Below are 16,476 nucleotides of genomic sequence, written 5' to 3'. Positions count from 1 at the left end.
GAATTATTTTAAAGAATTTAATAAAATTTCTTTAAAAAAAATCCCATCGTATTATATACTATATGAATTTTTTTGTATATAACCAGATCAGGTAAACAGTTTAGTTATAGCCCCAGGTCGGTGAATTAATACATATAGCCTAACTACCTTTACCAGTACGTCAGGCGGAAACTACAAATGAACCACAAGCGGTTCTTTGCTAGCAAACTATTCTACAAATTAATTAAAGCCCGAGCTTCGACCTTCTTCCCCAAACATTTGGTTAACAAATCGCCTGTAATTACTCTAAAAAGAAACAGAAGAAGGGTTGCAGTGAAAATTTATATACATATATATTATTTAAGCGGCGTAGTTCACTGAACGAGTGAATCCAATTTTTGTATAAATAAGTGAAGCCAATTTAATGTTGCGTCACATTGAAGTCGACGTTTTCCAGTGCATGTTCGGATTGCGGCAGCTTTCCAGCTCGAGTAACGATTATGACGGATGCAATGGATACTACCCATATTCAAAAGTGTTTCAAGGGCAAGACGGTTTTCCTAACAGGCGCTACCGGATTTTTGGGGAAAGGTATTGGTTTGCATCCAGTTTAAATATCCGAAATGCGTCGTAAATTAAAGCACCAAAAATGACCTTCAGATTGCATTGTTCTGCATTTCAGTTGTCATTGAAAAACTGTTGCGCACCACTGAAGTGAGACGTGTCTATATATTGATCAGGCCGAAGCGAGGAGTTAAGATTCAGGAGCGAATCACCATGTGGTCAAGGGAATCGGTAAGTAGAATGTACGAAAATTGAAAGGATACAGTTCACAAACCGAGTCTCGTCTCGTCATGGATAAAGCCCTTTGAACGGTTGATCAACGAGAGGCCGGAGGCACTTCAGCGAGTTTCTCCCATAGCTGGGGATTGCTTGGCTCCAGATCTTGGGCTAAGTGATCAAGATCGAAAGCTTCTGGCCTCCGAGGTGCAATTCGTCATCCATGGAGCTGCCACGGTGAGGTTTGACGAGCCGCTACACATTGCCCTTACCATCAACACCCGTGCCACAAAATTGATGCTTCAATTGGCCAAGGAAATGAAACTACTGGAGTCCTTCGTCCACATCTCTACAGCCTTCTCCAATTGCGTCATTCACAACATTAAAGAGAAGTTCTATCCCGAGCACCTTGACTACAGCTCTGAGCAGATTCTCCAAATAAGTAATCTGGTAAGTGACAAACTGCTGAACAACATGGAGCCTGCCCTACTCGGATCCTTCCCCAATACTTACACTTACTCCAAGGCCCTGGCTGAGGACGTAATTCTCCGGGAAGCGGGTACCTTGCCCCTCTGTATTTTTCGACCTGCCGTCAGTAAGTTATGCGTATTTTCCAAAATTCATATCCCAAAGTAACAAGTTTATCAACGCAGTCATCGCGGCCCACAAAGAGCCCCAAATCGGTTGGATTGACAACTTGTACGGACCAATGGCGATCCTGTTTGGAGTGGCAAAAGGAGTGCTGCGTATCGCCACAATCGATGTGAAGACCGATGTGAGCTTAGTGCCCGTGGACTACTGTGCCAACCTGGCTTTGGCCTGCGCCTGGCAAACCACCAAAGATGAACGTAAGGAGAAGGAGGCACCTACCATATACCAGTTGGCGCCCAGCGAGGGGAACAAAATCACGAACGGCGAGTTCATTAACCACGCCCTCGACGGGCGCATGAGGTTTCCACTAACCAAGATGATTTGGTACCCCTTCCTTCACTGCATTACCATCATGTGGCTCTACCCCCTGGCCGCCTTCTTTTACCACACCCTTCCCGCCTACTTCTTCGACCTGGCTTTGTGGCTTCAGGGTCGTAAGCCACGACTGGTGAAGATCTACCAGAAGGTTCACAGAACCCTAATGATTCTGGGGCCCTTCTCTTGCAGGAGTTGGGAGTTTGAAACGAACAACACAGATCGTCTGAGGAATCAAATGTCGGCGGAGGATCGCAAGTTGTACTACTTCGACATGGCCAGCTTGGACTGGACGGAGTACTTTCAGAGCGCCCTCGGAGGCATGCGAGTATTTCTGGGCAAAGAGCCGCTGACCCCCGAGTCCGTATCCAAAGGCTTGAAACTGATCAAGCGGTACACTCTATTAATTATTAATTATAATTAATTTTCTTTTTATAAATATAATCTTTCTTACAGGCTTAAGCTGCTCCATCATATCCTACAGTTCGGCCTGTGCTCTGTGGCCGCCATTGCTCTTTGGTTTCTGCTGAAACTCGTAGTGTAATTTATAAACAGATATATGTATTAATCCCAACACAAACTGAACGCAAATGCATGTAAATAAATATATAGAGAGAAAACACATTTTTAATGGAATCAAATGAAAACTAACGTTTATGTATAAAATTCACAGCGACGTTTTAATATTAATATTACACTTTGAGATTATATATATATATATACTTTATAGGGTCGGAAATGAGTCTTTCACTGCATTGCAAGCTTCTGATACTCTGCAAGAGTGAAGAAAGACTACGAATCATTTCATATTGTGTCTCGGAACCCAACGACTTTGAAATGAACCTGATCACTTGCATTATACTATGGAGACGACGTACAAGGTATGTGGAACAACTATAATTATATGAAAATTGTTTCAGTATTCTAATCGTCGCGGAATACATTTAAATCTACCATGGACGGGGTCTATGTTTTGGAAATGCAGAACATGACCTTTTTAAAGTATAAGCTTTTGCGCTTAACATAAAAAGAAAATCGATTAGAAAGCCTTTCCATTCTCATCGGATCGATCGACTCGTGAACTACGGGGTATCTCAACATGGACACTGGAATTCAAGGATTCTTTAAGAATAAAACCGTTTTCCTAACGGGTGGTTCAGGACTTTTGGGGAAAGGTATCCTGAATATTTGTAGTATATTTGTTAGCTAATCATCATGACTTTCAGTGCTTATCGAGAAACTTCTGAGGACAACCGATGTGAAACGAATTTATACACTCACTAGGCCAAAGCGAGGTGTGTCCGTTGAAGACCGCATCTCAGCCTGGGAGAAGGAACGAGTAGGTTCCCAATGAATTGATTAATTTAATGCTTAATTCTCACCCGAAAACCTTAGTTTTTTAAGGTACTTTTAAAGGCCAGGCCCCAGGCCCTGAAGCGAATCAGTCCCATTGCGGGCGATTGCTTGGAGCCGGATCTTGGCATAAGCGAGTCGGACCGAAGCCTTCTGGTCTCCAATGTGCAAGTCGTTATCCATGGAGCAGCCACCGTGCGCTTCGACGAGGCTCTTCACTTGGCCCTGGCCATCAACGTGCGTGCCACCCGGATGATGATTCAGCTGGCCAAACAGATGACCCAGTTAGTATCATTTGTCCATGTTTCGACCGCTTTCTCCAACTGTGTGAAGACTGACATCGAGGAGAGGTTCTATCCGGAGTATCTAAAGGATAGTTCGGACAAAATTTTAGCCTTGGGCGAGATCTTGAGTAATGAAACGATAGACAATTTGACGACATCTCTGATAGGACCCTTCCCAAATACGTACACCTACACAAAGGCTCTGGCAGAAGATGTAATCCTAAGGGAGGCGGGCGACTTGCCATTGTGCGTTTTCCGACCGGCGATCAGTAAGTGAAGTTAATTGAGGAAATTGGAAAAGCAAAGTGTGACACCCTACCTAATATATTCTCAGTTATGACAACGTACAACGACCCCATCGTTGGATGGACGGATAATCTTAATGGACCCCTGGCCCTTATCTACGGCTCAGCTCGCGGTGTAGTGCGGGTCGTCTTGGTAGATCCCAAATGCAAAATCAGTATAGTGCCAGCTGACTTTTCTGGCAACGCAGCCCTGGCCTGTGCCTGGCACACGGGTGAAAATAGTAAACGGGAAGGTAAGGCAGAAAAGCCAACTATTTACACGCTTGGTGCCACCAAGGACAACCAGATCAACTATGGTAGATTCGTAGGCTTAATTTATGAGCATTGCGATCGTATTCCGCTCGAACAGATGCTGTGGTATCCTATTATTCTATGCATTTCCCACCGACTATATCCTTTGGCCGCCTTAATTTTCCACACCATCCCGGGATATTTTCTCGATGCACTACTTGTCCTTATGGGCCGCAAGCCCTTCCTGACAAAGTTGTACAAAAAAATACACAAGAATATTTTCAACCTGAGGCATTTCACAACCAACTCCTTCAATTTTGTCACTAAAAACACATGGAACCTGTTCGAGGCGATGTCCGAGCAAGATCGCCGTTTATATAACTTTGACATGGAACGCCTGGACTGGACGGAATATTTTACCGGCGCCATGGATGGTTTACGGGAGTATGTCGGCAAGGGGTCCACTACCAAAGAGTCCCTTGCCAAGGCTAGAAAGCTCGGAAAGCGGTAAGTTCCATCATTTTTTGGGATTTGATCCTTTAGTTAATCAAAACAGTTTTTTCTTACAGATTAAAGGTCCTTCACTACAGTTTTACGGCCTCGTTGGGCTCTCTAGCCGCTTACGGCTTGTGGCTACTGGCCAAGTTTATCATTTGAGCTAACAAGGGATATAACTTTTAATTTTTTTTTTATATATATATACAACACTTATAAATTAGAAGAAAATTTATTGGTATTAAAAATGCATAAAATGTTATTTTAATCAGTTGTATATGTGTAATGAGATTCGAAATAAATTCTAAAAATTATACAACCCAATTTGTACATAGCTCCTGTTTGTTTAAATGTTTAGCCTTAATTAAATTTCAATTAAAATTTAATCATCATTTATGCATTCCAGCGCACGTGTCAATAAAAATTCAGAAGAATGATCGATTGTGATATACCTACATAGTAACAAAACTTTTAAAAGACAAATCACCAAATGGCCTTAACTGCGAATCTTCAAAAGGTTACCCAAAAAGATTTCATAAAATTAAAAATAAATTCTTAAAATAAAGAAGAAATAAACCGAACATTTTTTTCTAAGTATGAATACATACCATTTAAAATTTTTACTAATATTAGAAAAGCAATATGGATTCTTGAATACAATTATTCTTTAAAAATAAAGCCGTTCCCCTTTTAGGTGGCTCAGGATATTTAGGGAAAGGTAGCCTGAATATTTATAGTATTTTCAGGAGTTCATATCTTTCAGTGGCTACCGAGAAACTCTTGAGGACAAACGAGGTAAAACAAATCTATTCACTCATTCAAAGCGTGAAATTTATTAATGGTTAAGTTCGCAGTGATGTAAAATTATGGGTTGAATATCTAGATGCTTAATTGTACCAATTTGGAATTTAATTAAATACTAAATGATAGGGGTGCAGTGCCCGATTGCAAAAATGCTTAAGTCATACTAATCAAAGTCTTTATGTAAGTAAATTAAGTCATTCATTTGAAGTGAAAAACTAACCTCTAACTCAGCCTTACGACTGCTTCCAATACCCTTCATTAACTTTCCAATGGCGAATACCCAACGGCTGTGGGGCGGTTGTCTAAATATTAAATGATTGGGGTGTAATGCCCGACTGCAAAAGTCCATTAGCCAGGCTCTAATAAGCTTATTGTGCATTTAAAATAACACTTTATACTTTATTCGGTTATGTTTTTTAGTTTAAATATATGCTTAAATTACTTAAATAATATTACTTACCTCCAAAAATTATTCAAGTATTCAAATGTACTAGAGAATTCTATTGTATTCCCGAGTCAAATTAAGTAGCATTCTTTTAGGCACTGTACATTTCGAATATTTTAATCGGGAATTTATTTGATCTGAGGAATTCAGAAAACTATAGTGGAATTTGTCGCAAACGAATCAAAATCAGCAATACTCCTTTGCATTGCTGGCTTCTTATAGTGTTTTGTCTGATTAGATACTGGGTAATAATTAATATTAATTAAATAATCCTTTTCTTAAAAGTATAACAGCAAACTCTCATATTTGCTCTACATTTTGATCAAATATAAATATATATTGAAATAGAAGTGCGATTGGCTTTACTTACTTAGCTTTGTGAGATATTTATTTACTTAGCTTTATGATAATGAGTACAGACCCAATACAATGTTTGTTGACCAATGGGTCAGTGATTAAATTTTTCTTAACATTCTTAATGATTTTAATTAACTTTATGACCCTTTATGACATACTTGTCATAGTTAAGACTTACCGCAGTAGAGGAGACACGGTTATCCTTCTTCGACATTCCTTAATTACTTCCAGAGTAGTTATATTCTTGGGTACTTCCATCAGGTTTTTCCTGGTATCATCGAAGTGATCTTCCTCCTGGTTATCCAGATGTATTGGTCGGGTGATATTTTTGGGGTCGAAGGGTAATCACTATAGATGTAAACAGGCCGCGGAAAGAATGAGGACAGTGAGACACCAGTGACCGTATTTATAGTATCTGAGTGAAGAGAAGAACAGAGAAACCGAGAGCGAGAGAAAAAGAGATATCTCTAGAGAGCCAGAGAGAGATAGAGACAGAGACTCCCTCTATAGAGGTACACAGAGAGAGATAGACACACCAATATATATTGTGATCAGGAGAGCGAGAGAGAGACAGACAGAAATAGAATCGTTAAATGTAGAGTTAAATGCTTACTTCCATTAATATAATTTCACTTAATATTTCATTTATTGTTTTTAATATAGAGTAGTATTTCATGAACACTGAATTATGCTCAATCAATAGCATTTATACTCTCCTTAATTTACAGTTATTCCTGGAGAGTCCTTTCGGTAACTGAGGGGATTTGGTTTTTACCGCCATAGAAGCCACAGCGGTTTGCACTTTGTTCTTAAATTTTTTTATTATTGTAAATGTAAATATTAAAGTATAAATAATTTAAGCTTGTCATACTATTACTTTTCATTTTTATAATTATATATATATGTAATAAAATCCAATTCTAGAACCGAAGTAGGGTTCACTTTTAAGTTAATTTAATACATGCTTCCGCTACTATTAGCAACATTGTTTTGCTTATGTTTGCATACGATTGACTATGTATTCGGGTGACACACTGCTTAACTTCACAGTATTTTTATATAAAAGCAGCATAAGTAGCTAAACTCATTCCCCATTGGAAAGCACTACCAGTCGCAAGTCGATTTTAGAACAATCAACAATGGAATGCGGTATTCAGGATTTCTACAAAGACAAAGTCGTGTTTCTAACAGGCGCAACCGGATTTTTGGGAAAAGGTACGCGTTCCTTGAGATTCCACACAAATCCCTTGCGATTTTTAATTCGACTACATTTTAGTGATAATTGAAAAGCTTTTACGAGCTACGGATGTGAAACGCATATACGCCATGGCCAGGCCCAAACGAAATCTGGATATTCAGGCACGATTTCAGGCTTGGCAAGAGGATCCAGTGAGACACAAAAAACTGATTTATTGAGATAAATATGTAGTGCCAATGTGCTTCTAGCTCTTCGAAGTCCTGCTGAAGTGAAAACCCCTGGCTCTTCAGCGGGTATCTACCATCGCTGGGGATTGCATCGAGCACGATTTGGGCATTAGCATTAAGGATCGCCAGCTGTTGGCTTCCGAGGTTCAGATCTTCATCCACGGAGCTGCCACGGTGAGGTTCAATGAGCCACTTACCGTAGCTCTCAGCATCAACACTCGAGCCACTAAGCTGATGCTCCAACTGGCTAAGGAAATGAAACACCTTGAGGCCTTCCTCCACATCTCTCAGCCTTCTCCAATTGCGTCATTCAGAACATTAAAGAGAAGTTCTATCCCGATCACCTTGACTACAGCTCTGAGCAGATTCTCCAAATAAGTAATCTGGTAAGTGACAAATTGCTAAACAACATGGAGCCTGCCCTACTCAGATCCTTCCCCAATACTTACACTTACTCCAAGGCCCTGGCTGAGGACGTAATTCTCCGGGAAGCGGGTACCTTGCCCCTCTGTATTTTACGGCCTTCCATCAGTAAGTTATGCGTATTTTCCAAAATTCATATCCCAAAGTATCAAGTTTTTCAACGCAGTCATCGCGGCCCACAAAGAGCCCCAAATCGGTTGGATTGACAACTTGTACGGACCAATGGCGATCCTGTTTGGAGTGGCAAAAGGAGTGCTGCGTATCGCCACAATCGATGTGAAGACCGATGTGAGCTTAGTGCCCGTGGACTACTGTGCCAACCTGGCTTTGGCCTGCGTCTGGCAAACCACCAAAGATGAACGTAAGGAGAAGGAGGCACCTACCATATACCAGTTGGCGCCCAGCGAGGGGAACAAAATCACGAACGGCGTGTTCATTAACCACGCCCTCGACGGGCGCATGAGGTTTCCACTAACCAAGATGATTTGGTACCCCTTCCTTCACTGCATTACCACCATGTGGCTCTACCCCCTGGCCGCCTTCTTTTACCACACCCTGCCCGCCTACTTCTTCGACCTGGCTTTGTGGCTTCAGGGTCGTAAGCCACGACTGGTGAAGATCTACCAGAAGGTTCACAGAACTCTAATGATTCTGGGGCCCTTCTCTTGCAGGAGTTGGGAGTTTGAAACGAACAACACAGATCGTCTGAGGAATCAATTGTCGGCGGAGGATCGCAAGTTGTACTACTTCGACATGGCCAGCTTGGACTGGACGGAGTACTTTCAGAGCGCCCTCGGAGGCATGCGAGTATTTCTGGGCAAAGAGCCGCTGACCCCCGAGTCCGTATCCAAAGGCTTGAAACTGATCAAGCGGTACACTCTATTAATTATTAATTATAATTAATTTTCTTTTTATAAATATAATCTTTCTTACAGGCTTAAGCTGTTCCATCATATCCTACAGTATGGCCTGTGCTCTGTGGCCGCGATTGCTCTTTGGTTTCTGCTGAAACTACGAGTTTATTTATAAACAGATATATGGATTAATCCCAACACAAACTGAACGCAAATGCATGTAAATAAATATATAGAGAAAAAACATTTTTAATGAAATCAAATGAAAACTTACGTTTATGTATATCATTCAAAGCGACGTTTTAATATTGATATTACACTTAGAGATTTGCATTTTTAGCATTGCACTCAAAATATATACTTTATAGGGTCGGAAATGAATCGAACACTGCGTTCCAAGTTTTTGACTGAAATTATAATACCCTGCAAGGGTATTATAAAATTTATATACACTGCATTCAAAATCAATGTTTTAATAATAATATAAACACTTAGTGATTTGCATTTTTAGCATTGCATTCAAAATAAATAATTAATAGGGTCGGAAATGAGTCGAACAGTGTGTTCCAAGCTTTTGACTGAAATTATAATACCCTGCAAGCGAATTATAAAAAAAAGGGTTTTATAAAATTTATACTTACTGCAGAGAAAATCAGTTATAATTCATTTCAAAATGCAATGTTTTCCAAACGTTAACAACACTGCATATTGGGTTTTGAAATTAAAAAATTTTATTTTTTTAATTTTGACATTTTTAACGGTCTAACCGCTTATAATAATTTTTTTTTTTTAAGAATTTATCAACATTTTGATTGCTTTAAAACATGCTGATCAAGAATATATACATATAATTTAAAGGGTCAGAAATGAGTCATTCACTGCATTGCAAGCTTCTGAAACTCTGCAAGGGTGAAGAAAACCTTCGAATCATTTCATGTTGTGTAAATAATTTCCTGATTTATATGCGTCGGAACCCAACGCCTTTGAAATGAACTTGATCACTTGCATTATACTATGGAGACGACGTACAAGGTATGTGGAACAACTATAATTATATGGAAATTGTTCCAGTATTCTAATTGTAGCTAAATACATTTAAATCTACCATGGACGGGGTCTATGATTTGGACATGCAGAATATGACCTTTTTTAAAGTATAAGCTTTTGCGCTTAACATAAAAAGAAAATCGATTAAAAAGTCTTTCCATTCTCATCGAATCGATCGACTCGTGAACTACGGGGTATCTCAACATGGACACTGGAATTCAAGGATTCTTTAAGAATAAAACCGTTTTCCTAACGGGTGGTTCAGGACTTTTGGGGAAAGGTATCCTGAATATTTGTAGTATATTTGTTAGCTAATCATCATGACTTTCAGTGCTTATCGAGAAACTTCTGAGGACAACCGATGTGAAACGAATTTATACACTCATTAGGCCAAAGCGCGGTGTGTCCGTTGAAGACCGCATCTCAGCCTGGGAGAAGGAAAAAGTAGGTTCCCAATGAATTGATTAATTTAATGCTTAATTCCCACCCGAAACCCTTAGTTTTTTAAGGTGCTTTTAAAGGCCAGGCCCCAGGCCCTGAAGCGAATCAGTCCCATTGCGGGCGATTGCTTGGAGCCGGATCTTGGCATAAGCGAGTCGGACCGAAGCCTTCTGGTCTCCAATGTGCAAGTCGTTATCCATGGAGCAGCCACCGTGCGCTTCGACGAGGCTCTTCACTTGGCCCTGGCCATCAACGTGCGTGCCACCCGGATGATGATTCAGCTGGCCAAACAGATGACCCAGTTAGTAGCATTTGTCCATGTTTCGACCGCTTTCTCCAACTGTGTGAAGACTGACATCGAGGAGAGGTTCTATCCGGAGTATCTAAACGATAGTTCGGACAAAATTTTAGCCTTGGGCGAGATCTTGAGTAATGAAACGATAGACAATTTGACGACATCTCTGATAGGACCCTTCCCAAATACGTACACCTACACAAAGGCTCTGGCAGAAGATGTGATCCTAAGGGAGGCGGGCGACTTGCCACTGTGCGTTTTCCGACCGGCGATCAGTAAGTGAAGTTAATTCAGGAAATTGGAAAAGCAAAGTGTGACACCCTACCTAATATATTCTCAGTTATGACAACGTACAACGACCCCATCGTTGGATGGACGGATAATCTTAATGGACCCCTGGCCCTTATCTACGGCTCAGCTCGCGGTGTAGTGCGGGTCATCTTGGTAGATCCCAAATGCAAAATCAGTATAGTGCCAGCTGACTTTTCTGGCAACGCAGCCCTGGCCTGTGCCTGGCACACGGGTGAAAATAGTAAACGGGAAGGTAAGGCAGAAAAGCCAACTATTTACACGCTTGGTGCCACCAATGACAACCAGATCAACTATGGTAGATTCATAGGCTTAACTTATGAGCATTGCGATCGTATTCCGCTCGAACAGATGCTGTGGTATCCTATTATTCTATGCATTTCCCACCGACTCTTTCCGTTGGCCGCCTTAATTTTCCACACCATCCCGGGATATTTTTTCGATGCACTACTTGTCCTTATGGGCCGCAAGCCCATCCTGACAAAGTTATACAAAAAAATACACAAGAATATTTTCAACCTGAGGCATTTCACGACCAACTCCTTCAATTTTGTCACTAAAAACACTTGGAACCTGTTCGAGGCGATGTCCGAGCAAGATCGCCGTATATATAACTTTGACATGGAACGTCTGGACTGGACGGAATATTTTACCGGCGCCATGGATGGTTTACGGGAGTATGTCGGCAAGGAGCCCACTACCAAAGAGTCCCTTGCCAAGGCTAGAAAGCTCGGAAAGCGGTAAGTTCCATCATATTTTGGGATTTGATCCTTTAGTTAATCAAAACAGTTATTTTTTACAGATTAAAGGTCCTTCACTACAGTTTCATGGCCTCGTTGGGTTCTCTAGCCGCTTACGGCTTGTGGATACTGGCCAAGTTTATCATTTGAGTTAACAAGTTAACAATATAACTTAAAAATTTTTTTTGTATGTTTGTAAATATACAACACTTATAAATTAGAAGAAAATTTATTGGTTTTAAAAATTCATAAAATATTATTTTAATCACTTGTAAATGTGTGATAGTAGTTGAAATAAATTCTAAATAAAATTATACAACGCAATTTGTACATAGCACTTGTTTGTTAAAATGTTTAGCCTAAATTAAATTTCAATCAAAATTTAATCTGAATACTTTAGGGATTAAAACTGCATTCCAGTGCAAGTGCCAATACAAATTTAGGAGAATGATCGACTGTAATATACCTACTAACAAAGCTTTTTAAAGACAAATCCCCAAATAGCCTTCACTGCGAATCGTCAAAAGGTTGCCCAAAACGATTTCATAAAATTAAAAATAAATTCTAAAAATAAACAAGAAATAAACCTAAGAAACAAAATATTTTTAAAACACTTTTATTTTTCACTAAGCCTGTTTAAAAACAAGTCTCGAGAGCCAAACATTTTCTTCTGAGTATGAATACATATCTTTTTAATTTTTACTAATATTAGAAAAGCAATATGGATTCTTGAATACAATTATTCTTTAAAAATAAAGCCGTTCCCCTTGTAGGTGGCTCAGGATATTTAGGGAAAGGTATCCTGAATATTTATAGTATTTTCAGGAGTTCATATCTTTCAGTGGCTACCGAGAAACTCTTGAGGACAAACGAGGTAAAACAAATCTATTCACTCATTCAAAGCGCGAAATTTATTAATGGTTAAGTCCGCAGTGATGTAAAATTATGGGTTGAATATCTAGATGCTTAATTGTACCAATTAGGAATTTAATGCTAAATGATAGGGGTGCAGTGCCCGATTGCAAAAATATTTAAGTTATACTAATCAAAGTCTTTATGTAAGTAAAGCAAGTCATTCATTTGAAGTAAAAAAAACTAACCTCTAACTCAGCCTTACGACTGCTTCCAATACCCTTCATTAACTTTCCAATGGCGAATACCCAACGGCTGTAGGGCGGTTGTCTAAATATTAAATGATTGGGGTGTAATGCCCGACTGCAAAAATCCATTAGCCAGGCTCTAACAAGCTTATTGTGCATTTAAAATAACACTTTATACTTTATTCGGTTATGTTTTTTAGTTTAAATATATGCTTAAATTACTTAAATAATATTACTTACCTCCAAAAATTATTCAAGTATTCAAATGTACTAGAGAACTCTATTGTAGGTTCCCGAGTCAAATTAAGTAGCATTCTTTTAGGCACTGTACATTTCGAATAATTTTAATCGGGAATTTATTTGATCTGAGGAATTCAGAAAGCTATAGTGGAATTTGTCGCAAACGAATCAAAATCAGCAATACTCCTGTGCATTGCTGGCTTCTTATAGTGTTTTGTCTGATTATATATTGGGTTATAATTAATATTAATTAAATAATACTTTTCTTAAAAGTATAACAGCAAACTCTCTCATTTGCTCAACATTTTGATCAAATATAAATATATATTGAAATAGAAGTCCGATTGGCACACGAAATAACTTGTGTTACTTAGCTTTGTGAGATATTTATTTACTTAGCTTTATGATAATGAGTACAGACCCAATACAATGTTTGTTGACCAATGGGTCAGTGATTAAATTTTTCTTAACATTCTTAATGATTTTAATTAACTTTATGACCCTCTATGACAGTAGAGGAGACACGGTTATCCTTCTTCGACATTCCTTAATTACTTCCAGAGTAGAGTTATATTCTTGGGTACTTCCTTCAGGCTTTTCCTGGTATCATCGAAGTGATCTTCCTCCTGGTTATCCAGATGTATTGGTCAGGAGATATTTTTGGGGTCGAAGGGTAATCACTATAGATGTAAACACTGGGGAGGCCGCGGAAAGAATGAGGACAGTGAGACACCAGTGACCGTATTTATAGTATCTGAGTGAAGAGAAGAACAGAGAAACCGAGAGCGAGAGAGAAAGAGATATCTCTAGAGAGCCAGAGAGAGATAGAGAGACAGACTCTCCCTCTATAGAGGTACACAGAGAGAGATAGACATACCAGTATATATTCTGATCAGGAGAGCGAGAGAGAGACAGATAGAAATAGAATCGTTAAATGTAGAGTTAAATGCTTACTTCCATTATTATAATTTCACTTAATATTTCATTTATTGTTTTTAATATAGAGTAGTATATCATGAACACTGAATTATGTTCAATCAATAGCATTTATACTCTCCTTAATCTACAGTTAATCCTGGAGAGTCCTTTCGGTAACTGAGGGGATGTGGTTTTTACCGCCATAGAAGCCACAGCGGTTTGCACTTTGTTCTTAAATTTTTTATATTATTGTAAATGTAAATATTAAAGAATAAATAATTTAAGCTTGTCATACTATTACTTTTCATTTTTATAATTATATATATATGTAATAGTATCCAATTCTAGAACCGAAGTAGGGTTCACTTTTAAGTTAATTTAATACATGCTTCCGCTACTATTAGCAACATTGTTTTGCTTATGTTTGCATACGATTGACTATGTATTCGGGTGACCCACTGCTTGACTTCACAGTATTTTTATATAAAAGCAGCATAAGTAGCTAAACTCATTCCCCATTGGAAAGCACTACCAGTCGCAAGTCGATTTTAGAACAATCAACAATGGAATGCGGTATTCAGGATTTCTACAAAGACAAAGTCGTGTTTCTGACAGGCGCAACCGGATTTTTGGGAAAAGGTACGCGTTCCTTGAGATTCCACACAAATCCCTTGCGATTTTTAATTCGACTACATTTTAGTGATAATTGAAAAGCTTTTACGAGCTACGGATGTGAAACGCATATACGCCATGGCCAGGCCCAAACGAAATCTGGATATTCAGGCACGATTTCAGGCTTGGCAAGAGGATCCAGTGAGACACAAAAAACTGTTATATTGATATAAATATGTAGTGCCAATGTGCTTCTAGCTCTTCGAAGTCCTGCTGAAGTCAAAACCCCTGGCTCTTCAGCGGGTCTCTACCATCGCTGGGGATTGTATCGAGCACGATTTGGGGATTAGCATTAAGGATCGCCAGCTGTTAGCTTCCGAGGTTCAGATCTTCATCCACGGAGCTGCCACGGTGAGGTTCAATGAGCCACTTTCCGTAGCTCTCAGCATCAACACTCGAGCCACTAAGCTGATGCTCCAACTGGCTAAGGAAATGAAACACCTTGAGGCCTTCCTCCACATCTCCTCGGCGTTCTCCAACTGCCCCGTCTTCCATATCGAAGAGAGGTTCTATCCCGAACTTTTAAGCCTCGATTCCGAGAAAATTTTGGCCATGAGTGAGATGGTGGGACCCAAAATAATAGACAATATGTCCTCTGTACTGGTTGGAACTTTCCCCAATACCTACACGTACACGAAGGCCCTGGCTGAGGACGTGATCCTCAGAGAAGCCGGTGACCTTCCGCTGAGCGTGATTCGACCGGCAATTAGTAAGTGTTTTCTTATTATTTTTGTACAAGTTTGGTAATTTGGAAGTTTGGTAAAGTATTTCACATATTTTCACTTATATAAAGTTGTTGCCAGTTACAAAGAACCTGTTTGCGGATGGATTGATAATCTCTACGGACCGATTACCCTTATATATGGAGTAGCCCATGGAGTTGTACGTTTGTTCATCTGTAACAAGAAGGCTTCCTGCAGTGTCGTTCCAGTGGATTACTGCGCCAATATGGCCTTGGCCAGCATCTGGAAAACGGCAAAAAAGGACACTGTACGGAAGTTAAAGGACAATCCGCCCATTTACACACTAGCGCCGAGTAAGACAAACTTGCTTTCAAATCCGGACTTTGAAATGTATACATTGAGCCATCGGCAGGACTTTCCGATTAATAATATGATCTGGTATCCGTTTATCCACACCGTCCCAAAACCTTGGCTGTATCCTATAGCCGCCTTCTTTTATCACACAATACCCGGATATATTTTCGATTTGATTCTGCGTTTGGCGGGAAAGAAACCCCGATTGGTTAATATCTATAGAAAGATACACGTTAATTTTGCCACTGTTCAGCACTTTTTGCTTCACAATTGGGAATTTGAAACAAACAGCGTTGATAAATTAAGATCCTTAATGTCCATTGAAGAACGACAAATGTACAATTTTGACATGAAGGCTCTGGACTGGAAGGAATATTGGAAAACTGCCCTGTTTGGCATGCGTCTTTATTTGGGAAAAGAGGCTCCAACTAAGGAATCCCTTGAGGCTGGACGACGACTGCTAAAGCGGTGAGTTTTGTTAAAAAATTGTATAGTTGTTTGCATTAACATTCTTGGTTTTATGCAACAGGTTGAAGTTATTACACTATGGATTCGTGACCGTGCTCCTGTTCGTGGCTGGGTTCCTACTCTGGTCACTGCTAAAATTTATCATTGAATATTATTAGTTTTAGAATTCAGAAGGCTATTTTTGAGCGTTATTTATCAAAGGTATAGGAATATATTGAATAAGTTAAAATTTCTAATTTATTTTTGTTTTTTTTTTATCGTGGTTTATAACTGGGTCTGTGTTAATTATATGATGTAATTTGACCTGAAATAAAATCTGCCAAATAATCGAATTGACAACTTGCCCAACATTTTCTGTTTCTCAAGAAATCGACAATATAAGCAAAAAAAAAAAAAAAACTTTCCGATTTGCACACAACGTAAACCCATTCTGGCCTCTGAGTATGAATATGTACATACATATGTATGTGCTTCGCTTAATTCTAGACTCAACCTAATACTTTTTGAC

The 16,476-nt window shown here is 39.4% G+C and overlaps 4 protein-coding genes and 1 pseudogene across 6 annotated transcripts; all 5 read left to right on the top strand.

The window, feature by feature from the left end:
- Nucleotides 1–402: 402 nt before the first annotated feature.
- Nucleotides 403–2,395, top strand: LOC110190919 (fatty acyl-CoA reductase wat-like). 2 transcript variants are annotated; one of them, XM_086840120.1, is made up of 6 exons: nucleotides 403–570; nucleotides 662–774; nucleotides 844–1,209; nucleotides 1,285–1,354; nucleotides 1,413–2,118; nucleotides 2,182–2,395. In XM_086840120.1, exons 1-6 carry the CDS (start codon nucleotides 480–482, stop codon nucleotides 2,267–2,269), a joined length of 1,434 nt encoding a protein of 477 aa, XP_086696246.1. In that variant the 5' UTR covers nucleotides 403–479; the 3' UTR covers nucleotides 2,270–2,395. The 2 variants fall into 2 exon arrangements, with proteins under 2 accessions (XP_086696246.1, XP_020817239.2); XM_020961580.2 differs by having other exon boundaries at nucleotides 404–570; nucleotides 844–1,354.
- A 347-nt stretch (nucleotides 2,396–2,742) lies between these two features.
- Nucleotides 2,743–4,717, top strand: LOC110190921 (fatty acyl-CoA reductase wat-like). Its single transcript, XM_020961581.2, has 5 exons — nucleotides 2,743–2,900; nucleotides 2,952–3,064; nucleotides 3,121–3,631; nucleotides 3,697–4,405; nucleotides 4,468–4,717. Exons 1-5 carry the CDS (start codon nucleotides 2,825–2,827, stop codon nucleotides 4,553–4,555), a joined length of 1,497 nt encoding a protein of 498 aa, XP_020817240.2. The 5' UTR covers nucleotides 2,743–2,824; the 3' UTR covers nucleotides 4,556–4,717.
- A 2,374-nt stretch (nucleotides 4,718–7,091) lies between these two features.
- LOC110190955 (fatty acyl-CoA reductase wat-like) lies at nucleotides 7,092–8,964 on the top strand (annotated as a pseudogene). Its single transcript, XR_015273232.1, has 5 exons — nucleotides 7,092–7,214; nucleotides 7,276–7,388; nucleotides 7,446–7,955; nucleotides 8,014–8,719; nucleotides 8,783–8,964. The product of XR_015273232.1 is annotated as a fatty acyl-CoA reductase wat-like (transcript).
- Nucleotides 8,965–9,874: 910 nt separating this feature from the next.
- Nucleotides 9,875–11,857, top strand: LOC110190210 (fatty acyl-CoA reductase wat). The gene is made up of 5 exons (XM_020960577.2): nucleotides 9,875–10,028; nucleotides 10,080–10,192; nucleotides 10,249–10,759; nucleotides 10,825–11,533; nucleotides 11,596–11,857. Exons 1-5 carry the CDS (start codon nucleotides 9,953–9,955, stop codon nucleotides 11,681–11,683), a joined length of 1,497 nt encoding a protein of 498 aa, XP_020816236.2. The 5' UTR covers nucleotides 9,875–9,952; the 3' UTR covers nucleotides 11,684–11,857.
- Nucleotides 11,858–14,317: 2,460 nt separating this feature from the next.
- On the top strand, nucleotides 14,318–16,204 carry LOC110191418 (fatty acyl-CoA reductase wat). The gene is made up of 5 exons (XM_020962276.2): nucleotides 14,318–14,430; nucleotides 14,492–14,604; nucleotides 14,662–15,172; nucleotides 15,257–15,968; nucleotides 16,030–16,204. Exons 1-5 carry the CDS (start codon nucleotides 14,355–14,357, stop codon nucleotides 16,124–16,126), a joined length of 1,509 nt encoding a protein of 502 aa, XP_020817935.2. The 5' UTR covers nucleotides 14,318–14,354; the 3' UTR covers nucleotides 16,127–16,204.
- Nucleotides 16,205–16,476: the final 272 nt, after the last annotated feature.

The sequence above is a fragment of the Drosophila serrata genome, unplaced genomic scaffold, assembly GCF_035046125.1.
Source record: "Drosophila serrata isolate PLE 108 unplaced genomic scaffold, ASM3504612v1 contig_382, whole genome shotgun sequence".
NCBI classification, from domain to species: domain Eukaryota; kingdom Metazoa; phylum Arthropoda; class Insecta; order Diptera; family Drosophilidae; genus Drosophila; species Drosophila serrata.
Note: the sequence above shows the minus strand (reverse complement) of the source record. Positions and strands in the feature narration are given on the sequence as shown.